The sequence below is a fragment of the Toxorhynchites rutilus genome, chromosome 2, assembly GCF_029784135.1.
Source record: "Toxorhynchites rutilus septentrionalis strain SRP chromosome 2, ASM2978413v1, whole genome shotgun sequence".
In the NCBI taxonomy this organism is placed as follows: Eukaryota; Metazoa; Arthropoda; class Insecta; order Diptera; family Culicidae; genus Toxorhynchites; species Toxorhynchites rutilus.
In genome coordinates, this window is record NC_073745.1 from 282,723,722 (window position 1) to 282,738,219 (window position 14,498).

Consider the following 14,498-nt stretch of genomic DNA (forward strand, 5'->3'; position numbering starts at 1 on the left):
GTTCATCGATTGATCTTCTAATCGACCCCGTTGAATATATCTTTTACTATAAAATTCCAAGTATTTCCAACAAAACTCATCATTATAATATCAGATCGCGTTCAAGATTTTTCAACCACTTGCAAATAACAGGTTTCTCCGTTACATGGAATAAATGTTTGATACAGAAAATATGATAGAGTAAAGACAGCCCTAAATCGGACAATTACTTCCTCGAGTTCTGCTCTTATCAACACATTCGGCGATACTTTTTTATTGGTATAGATAGAAGAAGATATTGGAGTGCGTTTCATCACATTAAAATCCATTTCCAGTTTCGAACAAAGATCAATTTCGCTAGCTCAGAGACAGGGAAGGAGTGTCTATTCACCATGAAAACGTTTCGTGTCCCCTAAAACAGTCGCATGACAAATTTGGCCCCATTTGCTTGATTAGTTCTCAAATTAGGCAGAAATTTGTATGGCAGCTCACCCTTAGAGAGGGAGTGGAGTGTCTAACCACCATAGAATCATTTATTGCACCCTTAAACCTCCACATGCCAAATTTGGCTCGATTTATTCTCGTGTAATGCAAATATTTGTTATTGCACCCTAAAACCTCCAAATGCCAAATTTGGTTCATTTGCTTGATTAATTCTTGAGTAGTACAGAAATTTGTGTTCCATTTGTATGGCAGCCCCCTCTTAGAGAGGGGGTGGAGAGTCTAACCACCATAGAAAAATGTATTGTACCCTAAAACCTCAATATGCCTAATTTGGTTGCATTTGCTTCATTAATTCTTGAGTAATGCAGAAATTTGTGTTTCATTTGTATGGCAAACCCCCCCCCCCTCCCCCCTTAGAGAGGGGTGGTGGAGAGTTTAACCACCATAGAAACATTTATTGCATCCTGAAATCTTCACTTGCCAAATTTATTTTCATTTGCTTGATTAATTCTCGTGTAATGCAAAAATTTGTGTTTCATTCGTATGGCAGAAGGGAACGATGCGGAGCTCATCGTGTTAATTAGAGAGGTCTGAGAAATTGATATTTTCGCCAGTATACCAATTTTTGACAATTTGTCATTTTCGAGCTGTATAAACCCCTTTTATGTAGATGAACTTCCTAAAAAAATAAACTGAACCTCGAAATGTCTTTTTTTATATAGGACTAACTACGTCTTTCATTGTTGATGCTGAAAAATTGTCGTAGGACTATGTCTTTCATTATTGGTGCTGATTAATTTTAAGTATGCTACACGTAACGATTCCTACTCATTTAAGAGTTGATAGTGGCTAAAAAGTGGAAGCATTCCCATTTTTGCAACAATTTGTTGTGTGATTTTCTATGTTTCGTAGCCCAAACCAAACGTACCAGACGTAGCGGCGAAGCACAATTTTAATATAAAGTCATTTCATGTCAAACCGATATAGTGGTTCTCAGATTCTCGTGAAAAGTGGTAGCTTTATTCCTGAAAGCTGTTTTTTTTTACTTAACATATCCATAATTCTCCTTTGTGAGAGATCGGATCCCTTCTTAAGAATAAGATGAAATGTAAATACATATTAGATATAAGATAGGTTAAAGAATTGAGTGTGATGAGTGTGATTGAGAGTGCGAGTGTGATCATTGTCAACATATCCTTATATCCCCTCCTTTTCCTGAAGAAAATATGTCACCCTTCTAAAGTCGAGTCAACCGCGAGTAATCGGTTTCCTATATTATTAACATTAGAATTAAGGAAAAATGTATATATACTAGTAACAATACAGTAAGGAGTTCGGCTCCTTTAAACCTATGTAACTGAGCCTGTATAAATAAACGAATTAAATAATAAAAAAATATATCCAGAAGAGATGTGATTTTTGTCGTTTTTAAGTTATGATTTTTAAAGTGGGAAAATTGGGAAGGTTATATCTAAAATGGGAAGGTTATATCTATGATATAACCGCAAGGTTAACATGGGACTACTTTAGCTTAGCAATCATGTTTGTACTGATTAAATTTTTGATTGAATGAAACAATTTCTGAATTCAATTGAATTCAATATATTTGCTTTGTGAGTAAAAAGATTGTCTTTAATAACCGAGCCAAAGCGTTGTGTTCGTACCCGCTTTTTTAATCCGTGTTAGGAGAACACTTTTCGGAGTGCAAAAAAACATGTGGGTGCAGAAGTACCCCCGGCTTGCATGAATAAACAACTTCAACTTTTACTTTTTATACTATAGAAGCTTTAAACTTCAAAGTTCATTCGCCTCTATTGTCTGCACGATTTTCCCAGGTTCCTAAGTTTAGGAGACCGTGTTGAGGCAACATATTCTAATCTACACAAAGACAAGCTAATACAAAAGTACTCGCAGTTTACAATTATTTGCAAAGAAGAATTCCCCAGGCATCTTGGTTTGGAAGTCTGTGTTAGGCAAACACATTTCAGTCGGAACAAAAATGCCCCCGACCTGCATGTATTTGCAATGCCATTTTTCCCACGCTCCTAGGATTTAAAGTCTGTGTTAGAGAAACACATTTCAGTCGGAACAAAAATACCCCCGACTTGCATGTATTTGCAATGCCAATTTCCCCAAGGCTGCTTCGTTGTGATGGCTGTGTTGGGGAAACCGTAAATCGGGCCTATCAAAACGAGGCAGTTAGAGCGTTTAGATAACGCTTAACATTTTCCAGTTATTCAATTGTTTATCTAATGAAAAATAACATTTTATTAATTGCGATAGAAGCGTAGAAATATTCCCTATCAATTGATGCAAGCATCTTTCCGATCCAGTAAGAAATGTTCGAATTATACGCATTCGGAATCTTCATTTTTTCCTGCATGTTCTGTGTTTAGGTTTTCATTTAACCCCCCCCCATATACTCCGGTTAGACGTAGTCCCACGTCAAAAATACGTGTCTAACTTTTTACGATAAGGAACAAAATTACCTATTTGAACGAAAATCTGAGAACCACTATATCGGTTTGGCATGGAATGGCTGTATATCAATATCATTGTAAAACCAATCGTAGCCAAGTGAAAAAAGGAGCAGAGCAGTAAATTAAAAACGTCGTGCATCGTGTGAAGTAGTTTAAATTTTGGCGTAGGACTACCACATTTCAATGTTTTGGGCTAATAAAAGTGCATAGTTTTTGAATATCGTCAATTAATGGAAAGATTTTGATTCAAAGTACACATAATAATAGGAAATATTCGCATATTTTCTGCTAATACACTATGTATGGAAACAGTAAGGGTACGATTATGTAACGAATAAAATAGGTAGGTTTTTCCGATTTTAACCGCCGTTTACATTCTCCCACAATGCAACAAGTGAAGTTTGTATGCAACTCGGACGTTAGCCTAAATGGCATGGTTTCTTCCATTGATGTCACGCTGTATCGAGTAAGAGGTATGAGCATAAATTGTTTTGCTCTAGGGTTTCAATTTTTTAGCAGCAATTACGATTCGGTGGATTACTAGCTAGCGACCAGTAGGTGGCGAAGACGAGGGCATTCAAAATGACTATTCTTAAGTCTGAAAGTTTAGGTTAAGTTTTCGAATTGGTATTTTTCAAGGCTAAAGGCAAATGAACTGCAATAAAAAAACCTCTATAATTTTACATTGAGTTTCACTCTAGACAGCCAATACCATGTGTTGAGAGCTAGTGGGATTTTTGAAATGTTTTGGACATATTGGTGACTTCTTCTGATTGTTCAATCAATTTTCACGAATTCGAGCATTGTTTCGTATTTAAATGGCGATAATGTGCAGTACGTTTAAATCCGGATGTGACACAAGTATTTTACTGCGGTTGAGAGCTGTGTTCTCCTACGGGAAACTAAAGGTGAAAATTTGTTCCGCGTCGGTTGCTGTCTTCGCCGTTCAATTTGTTGCAGCTCTTCTACTAAATGTGCTGCATAGCATGTTTTATTGATTACTGCATTTAAAATTATATTTTTGGGATCGTTGAATATATAGTAGTATTTGGCTAAACATTTAGGAAACACGCTTGAATTTTCAATAAATTATTTAAATTGACAGTTCTTTAGTAGTTCACAATTCCACAAAGTATTGAAATTTCATAATTTTTCAAAAAATCATATCTTTGTTTTGTTTAGTTTTCCACGGCTCAACTGTACGCCAAACTTTGTTAAATTGGAAGGATTTTCCTATAAAAATATACAAAAAATAGGAGAGTGTTTTGAGATGTAATAGTTGTTGATATTAAATTGAATTTTTGAGTAAGATTTTTTAACAATGCATTTAAAATGTTATTCCTAAATAGTTCATTGACTTTTCAACAACTTTGTCAAAACTCATATTTACATCTAGATCTAGAAACTCATAGACATCTAGATTTTTAGTTGCGATTTTTTGAAAGAATCAAGATCAATGATTTTAAATACGCTCATTGCTGTTAATGCCCTGTTAAACGCAGTTCGTAGTCCTAGTGAACAACATAAAGAATTTGATAAAAATTATATTAAAATCCATATTTACGGGGACTTCAATCAAAATACAATTGATTTCATTGTAGACGAGGAGAACGAATCAATCTTACTCCCGATTGTAGGCGAAAATGAGACATTGCAACTTATTTTCGATAAAACAAGCCAACTAGGTCTATGTCAAATCAATACTATTTCAAATGAACTAAATTGTTTCCTAGACTTGTTGTTTACTAATTGCACAGAAGATTTCCATGTTTCGAAAACTCAATGTCGTCTTTGGAAAAATGAAAAATTCCACACCGCTATAGAATACTCTTTATTTATCAATAGCACAAGTACACGCCCGCCGATTGCGATTTCGAGATAAATTTTGATTTCAAAAAGGCAGACTACGAGCAAATTAATTATAAGCTTAAGGATATAAATTGGTCATTTCTACTTAAAGATGAAAGGAACATAGAAAAATCTGTTGAAATTTTTGATGATAATCTGTTTAGAATCATAAGCGAACATGTTCCAACAAGAAAGAAAAAACTTAATTCAAATTCAAAAACACCAATATGGTTCACCCGTGATATTAAAAATCTCAAAAACAAAAAACAAAAAGCTCATAAAAGATACAAAGCAAACCAAACTTTGGATAATTTAACCATATACAAAAATATTTGTAAAAACCTTGATACGAAAATATCACTACAATATGAAAGCTATATTACAAGGATAGAAAATAATATTAAATCCGATCCTGACAAATTTTTCAATTTTGCCAGCGATAAGATGAAATCTAATAGTTTCCCATCAAGTATGAAATTTGGAGAATACGTTGGATCAAATGATAGTGATATTAGTAATTCATTCGCCCGTTTTTTCCAAGGTAACTACAAAACAAATATCGTGGTTCGAGATTACGATTATTTTTCATTTTTACCCGAATGTGCAAACTCGGTCTCAATTGATAGTATTACCGCTAACGAACTTCTTGTCGCGCTGGAGGATCTAGATTCATCTAAAGGTCCCGGGCCGGATGGTATCCCTCCAATGTTGCTGGCATCGGCTTTCGTTCATCCTTTGTCCTTGCTTTTCAACTTATCGCTAAAATTCGCAATATTTTCTTTTGTCTGGAAAAAATCATTCCTAATACCCATATTCAAATCTGGTAACCGTTCTGACATAAATAACTATCGTGGCATCGCCATATTATCTTGTATTCCCAAATTATTTGAATCCATTGTCAATACTAAAATGTTCAATCAGTTAAAACATTATATTTCACCGAATCAACATGGTTTTTATAAAGGAAGATCCACTGCCACAAATCTGTTAGAATTTGTATCCTATTCTCTTGCGGTAATGGATAGAGGCAACGTTGTCGAGACTCTTTATACAGACTTCAGCAAGGCTTTCGACAGAGTAGATATTCCAATGCTTATTTTCAAGCTCCAACGTATGGGAGTAACTGGAACTCTATTGTAGTGGGTGGAATCTTACCTCGCCAATAGAACACAGTTTGTTCGCTCTAGAGGAAAAATCTCTAGTCCAGTGTATGTCACATCCGGAGTTCCACAAGGTTCTCACTTAGGCCCTTTATTTTTCATCCTATTCGTTAATGATGTGTCATTAGTATTAACTAACCTCAACATTCTAATATATGCTGATGATATGAAATTGTACATGGAAGTAACCAAATGTAGTGATCTTGTGATTTTCCAACAAGAAGTAGATGTTTTCTTCGAATGGTGCATGAGAGATATTGATCTGAAAAAATGTAATATTATATCGTATACTCGAAAACATGAAACTTATGACTTCATATGCTCTTAAGGATTTCGTTGTTCTATGTTAAGATGCGGTCGTGTCTTGGACACCATCCTTCTTTATTTTGTTGCGGCCCGCGACACAATGACTAACCCTTGTTTGTGACCCCTTTGAATAAAAGGTTGAGTACCGCTGACCCAAATCATTCGTTCCTTTTCAGCCAACAAAACTTTCTATTAGAGAGTTATTTGTAAAAAATCGATGCATACTGAAGCAATATCCGAATTTCGAATTGAAAGCAGTATCAAATTGCAATTTGCATTTCAATCCGGATGTGGAGAAGATAGTTTCTTCTTAAATCTTAATAATGTTTGTTCTCATCGAAAATAATTTCGTTGGCCTACGTTAACGAGCCTATGGTGTCTCGAACGACATTCTTGTAATATTTTTATAGCTTAAAAAACCAAGAAAAATCTAAATTTGAATAAAAATTCCTTTCAAATTGGGATTTGAAGTACAGATTATTTTTTTTGTAAAAAATTACATAAATACTATTCATTTGTTATTTGTTGTTAACAAATCAGCCTTTTCATGCCAAACCAATATAGTGGTTCTCAGATTTCCATGAAAAGTGGTAGTTTTGTCCTTTATTGCTAAATATTAGACCCGTATTTTTTTATTTTCTCGTTAGGGTGACCAATTTCCGTTTTAGGATGATCCGAAAAATAAATTTTTGTCACTTTTTCCCAAAAATGACTTTTTTCAAAAATTTATAACTTTTGAACTACTCAACCGATTCAGACGATTGACATATCAAATTGAAGCTAATGAGCTACCCTTAAATATTGAGCTGAGGATTATTTGCATAACATATCTCGATATCAGAGATGCTATTTTTTCGCTTTTGAGATATGAATTTGCAAAGTTAACCGATGGTATGAAAAAAACAAATTTTCCCCCTTTTTTCCACTACAAAAATTCATAACTTTTGAACTACTGGACCGATTCAGATGATCGTTATGTCAAGAAGCTTATGAGTTGGGTTTCTTCGAAAAAATATTACTTTCGCTAAAAATTTTGATTTTCGTTTTTGTAATTATTGATTGAGTTAGTTTTTCATAGTTTTCTCTGTTGAAGATAGCCCTCTATACTTTTTTATATTTTTATATATTTTTTCTGGAAAGCTGAGTTTTTTTTCATAATATATCCGAAAATCTGAGAGGTGTTGTTTTCCGTTTTTGAGATATTATTTTGCAAATTTAACATGTTTTAAGTCTTTGTTCAATATTCCTATGTGAATAGACTAGACCTGTGCGACTGGAATCAAATCTTCCCGCAAGTGTGATATTTTTTCAAAGAATGTTCAATTTAGTATGTTGATCATCTAAATCGGTTCAGTAGTTCAAATGTTATGATTTGGATCACCGGTTAGGTTAACACTCCTATACTCGTGCATTGGTCTGTCAGACCGAGAAATCAATAATTCGTTCATTTCTCAGAAAATATCAACACTACGACTTTGCGATTCTCTTTAGCTTCGTTATTCGTCGTTCGTCATCGTTTAGCGTATCGCATGTGTTGGTAGAGAGGGGACGTTTTCCACTTTTCCAACACTTCCGGTCTGACACACCGACGCGAGTATAGGAGTAACTTTTTTGGACAAGTGTCTTTTTTCATATTCTAGAATATTGTTGAATGAAATGTATAAATTCATGTTTTTTTTTTTATCCCAACAATTTATTTTATCAGGCTCATTTAGCAATTCAGCTGTAACAGAGCCGAGTTCATTCGTGTACATTTTTTATCGTAAGATAATTTTTGTTGTATACTACACTGTTACCGTTTGAGGCGTAAGAGTATCGCTATCTATCGATAAACATTTGTTTTTATCTATAACACAGTAGTCGTTTAGACGTAAGAGAATTCCTATTCTATCGATGCACAACACATGTCGCCTTTTTCGGCGTAAGAATATTGCTATTGTTCGAATGTTCACAGTTGGGCTGTTCACAGTGGGACTGTTGATATGAGGCTTCCTTTGTTGGGTTATTAATAGTTCCAATTACCGATGCAGCAGACCGAAAATGTGAGCGGTAAGGGACTGGGATTACCTTCACATGATGATTGTTGCGTGGACATAGTAGCTAGAATAACACACAAAGATGGTCAGTTGAGGGGCCCTGAGTTATGAGCTCATGATCGTTCGCTTAGTAGCGGACACGCAACCAATTAGGCTACGAAGACCCCTTAAATTAATGTTAGTGGCGTGGAATATTTATTGCATATAATGCATAAGACCATTACCGGACTATTCTTATTTGATTTCAGTCCCTTTTGTAACTGGATTGAACGGATCCATATATTAACTATTCGTCGTTAGATTCATACGTTCAAAAGCAAAATATAAATGTTTGACTTTCGTATAGTTATTCGCTAAATATAATGGTCATATACTTTCACACACTTGTGAAAGAATTTCACTTGTGGAATAATTGTCAACAGTAAACTATAAACTAATCGGTGGCTTATGGTAATTTTTAACAGTTACAGTTTCGGGGTTATTTTTTTATAATGGACAATATCGACAAGAAAAAAAAAGGAAAAGGAAAAGGAAGTTCCTAGAAATCCTTTTATATCATCTTTTCATGCCCCAAAAAAAAAAAGGTATTAATTCTTAGTTTACCAAGAATACAGAGACAAGGAATATTAGAAATATGCAAACTTCATATTCCTGAGCCATTATCATGTGGTAATTATCGAGACGGTCGTTATACATTTTTCTCTTTGATAAAAAACCCGAAAAATACGCAACAACCGCATGAAATGTAAAAAATATGTTTGTTTCGAGCATGCAGCATGCAATGAAACCACAGTCGATTAATACGTTTTTATGTTATTTCATAGCTCTTTATACTTCCATGAATTATATTCGTTTGCTTACTTTTAATTTATAACAGTGAAACATTCGAATTTCGTTATTTGTGTTAGAGTATAAAAAATTACTCTGTTTTGAGGAGGCTGAATTACATGACTATTAAAGCATAATGAAGATGAAGAAAACATATTTTTTGTAGTTTTTTCATTCCATCATACCCTCTTCTTCAAATAAATTCCAATAAAGCCTGAAAAATACACAATGGAAACATTACAGAGAAGTTCAATTTTCGGTCTGTGACACCGTGCGCGAGTATATGTGTTATGATTTTGCACGCGAGTACAGAAGGGTTAACTTTGAAAAATGATATCTCATAAACGAAAAAAATAGAATCTCTGATATCGAGATATGTTATGTAAGAAACCCTCGGCTTTCAACAATAAATATGAAAAAATATAGCGCCCTCTAGTCCAAAGCCATGAAAACAATAAAAAACGACTACAATCAATAATTACGAAAATAAAATCCATTTGTTTTGCAGGTTCCATAGTAGAAAACTTTCCGAATAGAAGGCAATAGAAGGCTATGGCTTCAATTTGATATGTCGATTATCTAAATCGGTTCGGCGGTTCAAGAGTAATGAATTTTTGAAAAAAGTCATTTTCGGGAAAAAGTGGAAAAATTTGATTTTTTGAACCATCCTAAAATGGAAATGGGCACCCTAATAAAAAGAAATAGAAAATACGGGTCTAATGTTTTGCGATAAAGAACAAAATTACCACTTTTGACGAAAATCTGAGAACCACTATATCGGTTTGGCATGGAATGGCTGAATGAAATGTATTTAATCAATTTTCAATGATAATAATGAGAAAATGCATTTTCTGACCACCCTAATTCAGAATGAGAACCCCTAAGGATCAAATGAAAAACACATGTCTAAAATTTTTCGATAACAATAACAAATAACATAACAAAATATATATATATATATATATATATATATATATATATATATATATATATATATATATAAATGGATTTCTGTCTGTCTGTCTGTCTGTCTGATTCTCTGACTCGGAAACTACTGAACCGATCGACGTAAAAATTGGTATGTATGGGTTTTTGGGGCCGGGGAAGGTTTTTAAGATAGTTCGAGATCCCTTCCCCCTCTCTAAGGCGGGCTGCCATACAAATGAAACACAAATTTCAGCATAACTCGAGAATTAACCAAGCAAACGGAACCAAATTCATGTGGAGGTTTTAGGGTGCAATAAATGTTTATATGGTGGATAGACACACAACTCCCCTCTCTAAGGGGTGGCTGCCATACAAATGAAACACAAATTTCTGAATTATTCGAGAATTAATCAAGCTAACGAAACCAAATTTGGCATGTGGAGGTTTTAGGGTGCAATAAATGTTTCTATGTTCGATAGACACTCCTCCCCTTTTCTAATTTCAGCATAATTCGAGAACTGATCAAGCAAATGGAGCCAAACTTGGGATGTGAGGGTTTTTGGGTACGAGAAATGTTTCTATGATGGTATGACACCTCTCCCTCCTCTGGAATGGAGAGGGGGCCCCATAAAAATATTACACATATTTCAACCAAACATTTTTTTTTTTTTTTTTTTTTATCTGTATTTTAGTGACTTTCAACTCATTTGGCTGGTTCGTCACTTTGCTTCCATTTTTGGAAGAATATCGGGAGTGAGAATTCAAAATTTTCGGAAAACTCTGAAGGGAAATGGGAAAATTCCGAAAATTCAATTTCCATATGTTCTATAATTACATAATGACAAGCGTTGTTATTCCTTTAGAAGTTTGCGGTAACGAAATTCATCTTCGTTCGAAAGTGGAAATGGATTTTAATGTGATAAAACGCACTCCTATATCTTCTTCTATCTATATAAATAAAAATTGATCGCCGAATGTGTTAATAAGAGCAAAACTCGAAGAAGGAATTATCCGATTTGGGGCTATCTTCATTCTATCATATTTTCTGTATCAAACATTTATTCGATGTAACGGAGAAACATGTTATTTGCAAGTGATTGTAAAATTTAGAACGAGAATTGTGTCTGAAAATAATCTGATGTTATAATGACGAGTTTTGGTGAAATTCCTAGAAAATTTATATTAAAAGTAAATTGTAAAGGATTAATTAGAAGATGAATCAATGAACAGTTCTGCGATTGGACCCATGATCGTAAGTAAGAAAACGTGAATGTTTGGTGGTATTGATAACAAAAAATAAGTTTTGGGCGGGATGAAGTTTGCCGGTTCAACTAGTAACAAATAAATACATGGTTTGAGCGAAATTGGAACATTTGTTTCTTGTCCATCCTTTTTTGGAATTTCTGTATATTTAAAATGACTTATACGATTTATATAAAATATTATATTTGAGAAAAAATTTTGTATTATGTATTTATTTTGAAGACAATTTGTAGAAGCACATTGAAAACGATTGGGTCCAAATGTTTCAACACAGAGAGAACCCGCGACTATTCGAACTGAGATACGACAACATCATTTTGCGGCAGAACAACGCTTGACAACCGTCTACCAAGACATATGAAATTCAACATGAAAACGACTCAAGTTCTGTTTCCAACCAATGTTCTCTTCCGACTTCAATCTTTCCGATTATCATTCGGTGCACACCGATTTGCTTGAGCAACAGTTCGCTGTTTTCGAAGGAGTGCTATGAAAAACATTATGTTTTGACGAACTGCTCATAGTTTATTAATTTGAGTATAAGTCGAAATTTTGAAATGCATGTATTTCATTCTACTTCAATTTCACTCTGTACGTGACCCAGTTTTCATGGAGGCGAGACTGTTATCTATCTGAACCAGATCATTTGCCAGCTTCTCAAATTCCTCCAGCAGCAGCATTTGCCGATCCATGTTGTTCAGCACATCTTTCCACCAGCGATCCAAAGTTTGTTGCAATTGTTCTGTTTTCCGCAACTTTGCGATCTCGCTGTCGAGCGATTCCCTAGGCGAACTTGGGGACTTCTGCGGGGTGAGTGGAGGGTTTTTGCGAATCGGAGTCGATGCTGCCGACGGTTCGAGCATTGCAGGAGCCGATGTCGCTGCAATAGGTTTTGGCTCACTTTCCAGTATACCTGTCAAAGAGAAAACATCGCCTGACGCATCGTCGGGTTGCCGTTCCGCTTTGGAGTTTTTGGGCACCGCACCACCGGCGTACAGGGATATACAGGCCTCCCTAAGAAATTGGATCAGCACCTGGGTGTCCTCCGAGTTTCCACTGTGCTCATCCCGGTGTCCTTCAATTGTTTTGATTGCCCACTGGATTTGATCCGGCATAAGCTTGCAGATGCCTTCGCCTCCCCCGTTGATACTGTTCCAGACGACTCCCAACGTATGATCGATCAGTAGATGATAATCTGGTAGCCGAACAGTTGCCAATTCTCTATATTCCGTGTTAGCACTAGTCGTCGACAGCAGAGATGGACTGTTGAATCTATATGGGGTTAGATTCCATTCCTGCATATCGGCCGGAGCGACCTCGAATGATAGCACACTTTCGGTGGGAGTTGGTGGTGAAATATTCACCTCCGGCAGGGCGACGGAATGTAATAGATCTTGATCCATAGTTGAGCTGTCAGGATGTTTATGAAAATTGTCAAAATCGTGGCATGCTATTGATGCTCTCCTAGGAAATCTCTCATTGACAGATTCATTCAATCGGCGAAAGTTGAACAAATTTTTTGTACAAAATATGTTGGTTGAATTCATACATTCGCTGAAATTTTTGAACGAAATATGAAATTTAAGACCGAGTGTGACGGTAATAATTGTATTTCTTGCTCGAAATTCCAAGTTATTTTCTCGTCTATTTATATTTTCTGTTTTCTTTACTTTCAGATAACAAACCATTCGTCAACACCGCCATCCTAGAGCTGGAGAAGAAGCTTTCATCCGTCACTGCCAACATAAGCTGCCAAACTCGACACACTTCTAGTTATCAGCCAGGTTTTCAACAGCCTTTGCAACCGCAACTCTATCCACAAAACAATCAATTTCAGTCACATAAATCAATTGCCAGCACCAGCAGAAGTCGTCAACAGCATCAGTATCATCATCCGCCATCACTGCATCCATCGTCAAGAGACGTTGAGAACTGCTACCTCAGCGTATCCGAGCATAGCCAAACACAACCTCAACCCTCGAGCTCGAGTCTCGCCAGCATCCTGCAGGTGATCCGTGCAGAACGAGAATCTGCCGAAAAACAACGACAACTCTTCGTTCGCTCGACAAGTCTCGATCGTTTCTCCTCACCGACTGTTGTACCTCCACAACATAAATCAACCACCAAAGCCGTGAGCAGTCGTAAGGTCCAACGCCATCCACCAGTGTCCTTCCCGAAGAAGCCTCTAGTCACTCAACGGCTTCCTGGATCGCCACCATCGCCAAGCATCGATTCCTCGTATTCACCTTCATCTTCCAATAGCCACAACTACAGCCATTATCAACAGCAGCAGCAACATCAGCCTCCAACTCCATCAGCTTTCGTCGTTGCTTCCGGGCAGCAGCCCATACGGAGGCCATCGCATAAGTCGTCGCTAAAGCGGAATGACACATTCCTCAAGACTCGCTCGAAAACTATCGCAGACTTTTTCGGCACAGACTCCACACCCATCAGCCGCCTGTTGAACATAATATGTCAGGAGAAGGAGGCGGAAAAGGCACAAGCGATCATGAGTAGCACCACCCGTGGTAAGTCCAATAGCAACAGCAACAACAGATCCACCACCGCCGGAAGGGATGGCGTGCTGTCGAAGGTGTTCAACGTGTCGGCTAGCTCTTCATCGGCCAGCACTTCATCATCGTCGTCGTCGTCTGGAACCCGGGCGGTTAGATCACGCAAAGAGAACGTCATCCCGGTGGCCCAAACTAACTCGTCCTCCTCGGTGAACTCCGGCAGTGGTGGCGGCGGGGCTGGGGCGCAGCTGTTCGCCACCAAGGACATAGATAGGATAGCGAAATACAAGGCTGACCGACGAAAACCTATTTATTTAAGGAACACTGTCCAAGAAAACGAAAATGAAAGACTGGAACATAAGAAGAGGTGAGTTTGTGCGAACAATTTATGTTAACATTCGAAGGCGAAAGGGTATTCTCTGTTCCCACATGTTGGCTGTTTTCCCATTTAACGTTTTGATGCCTTCCACTTAGCCTCCCAATATGCAAATTCAAACAAATTATTTGAGTATGTCTGGCACAGCGACGTAGTGAAGGTAGACAGCGTCCCCGGCAAACTATGAAAATAACGCCCCAAAAAGTACCACTTTTTTCGATTTTTTCACTTGCGTGCTTTAGCTGAAGCAAAATGATCTACAATTGCAACTAAATCAAGGTCTTAGCTTTAGCTTAGCAAGGTCTTTGGTTTAAGGGATTGAATGTAGGTCGTGATTT

General features: G+C 36.6%; 1 protein-coding gene across 11 annotated transcripts in view; it reads left to right on the plus strand.

Annotated features, from left to right (window-relative positions):
- Positions 1 to 14,498, plus strand: part of LOC129764714 (supervillin) — a 776,186-nt gene that overhangs the window by 442,794 nt on the left and 318,894 nt on the right. For all 11 annotated transcript variants that reach the window (XM_055764104.1, XM_055764101.1, XM_055764103.1 and 8 more), the window contains one exon: positions 12,948 to 14,151. In XM_055764104.1, coding sequence (XP_055620079.1) covers positions 12,948 to 14,151 — 1,204 coding nt within the window. The remainder of the gene's footprint in view (positions 1 to 12,947; positions 14,152 to 14,498) is intronic.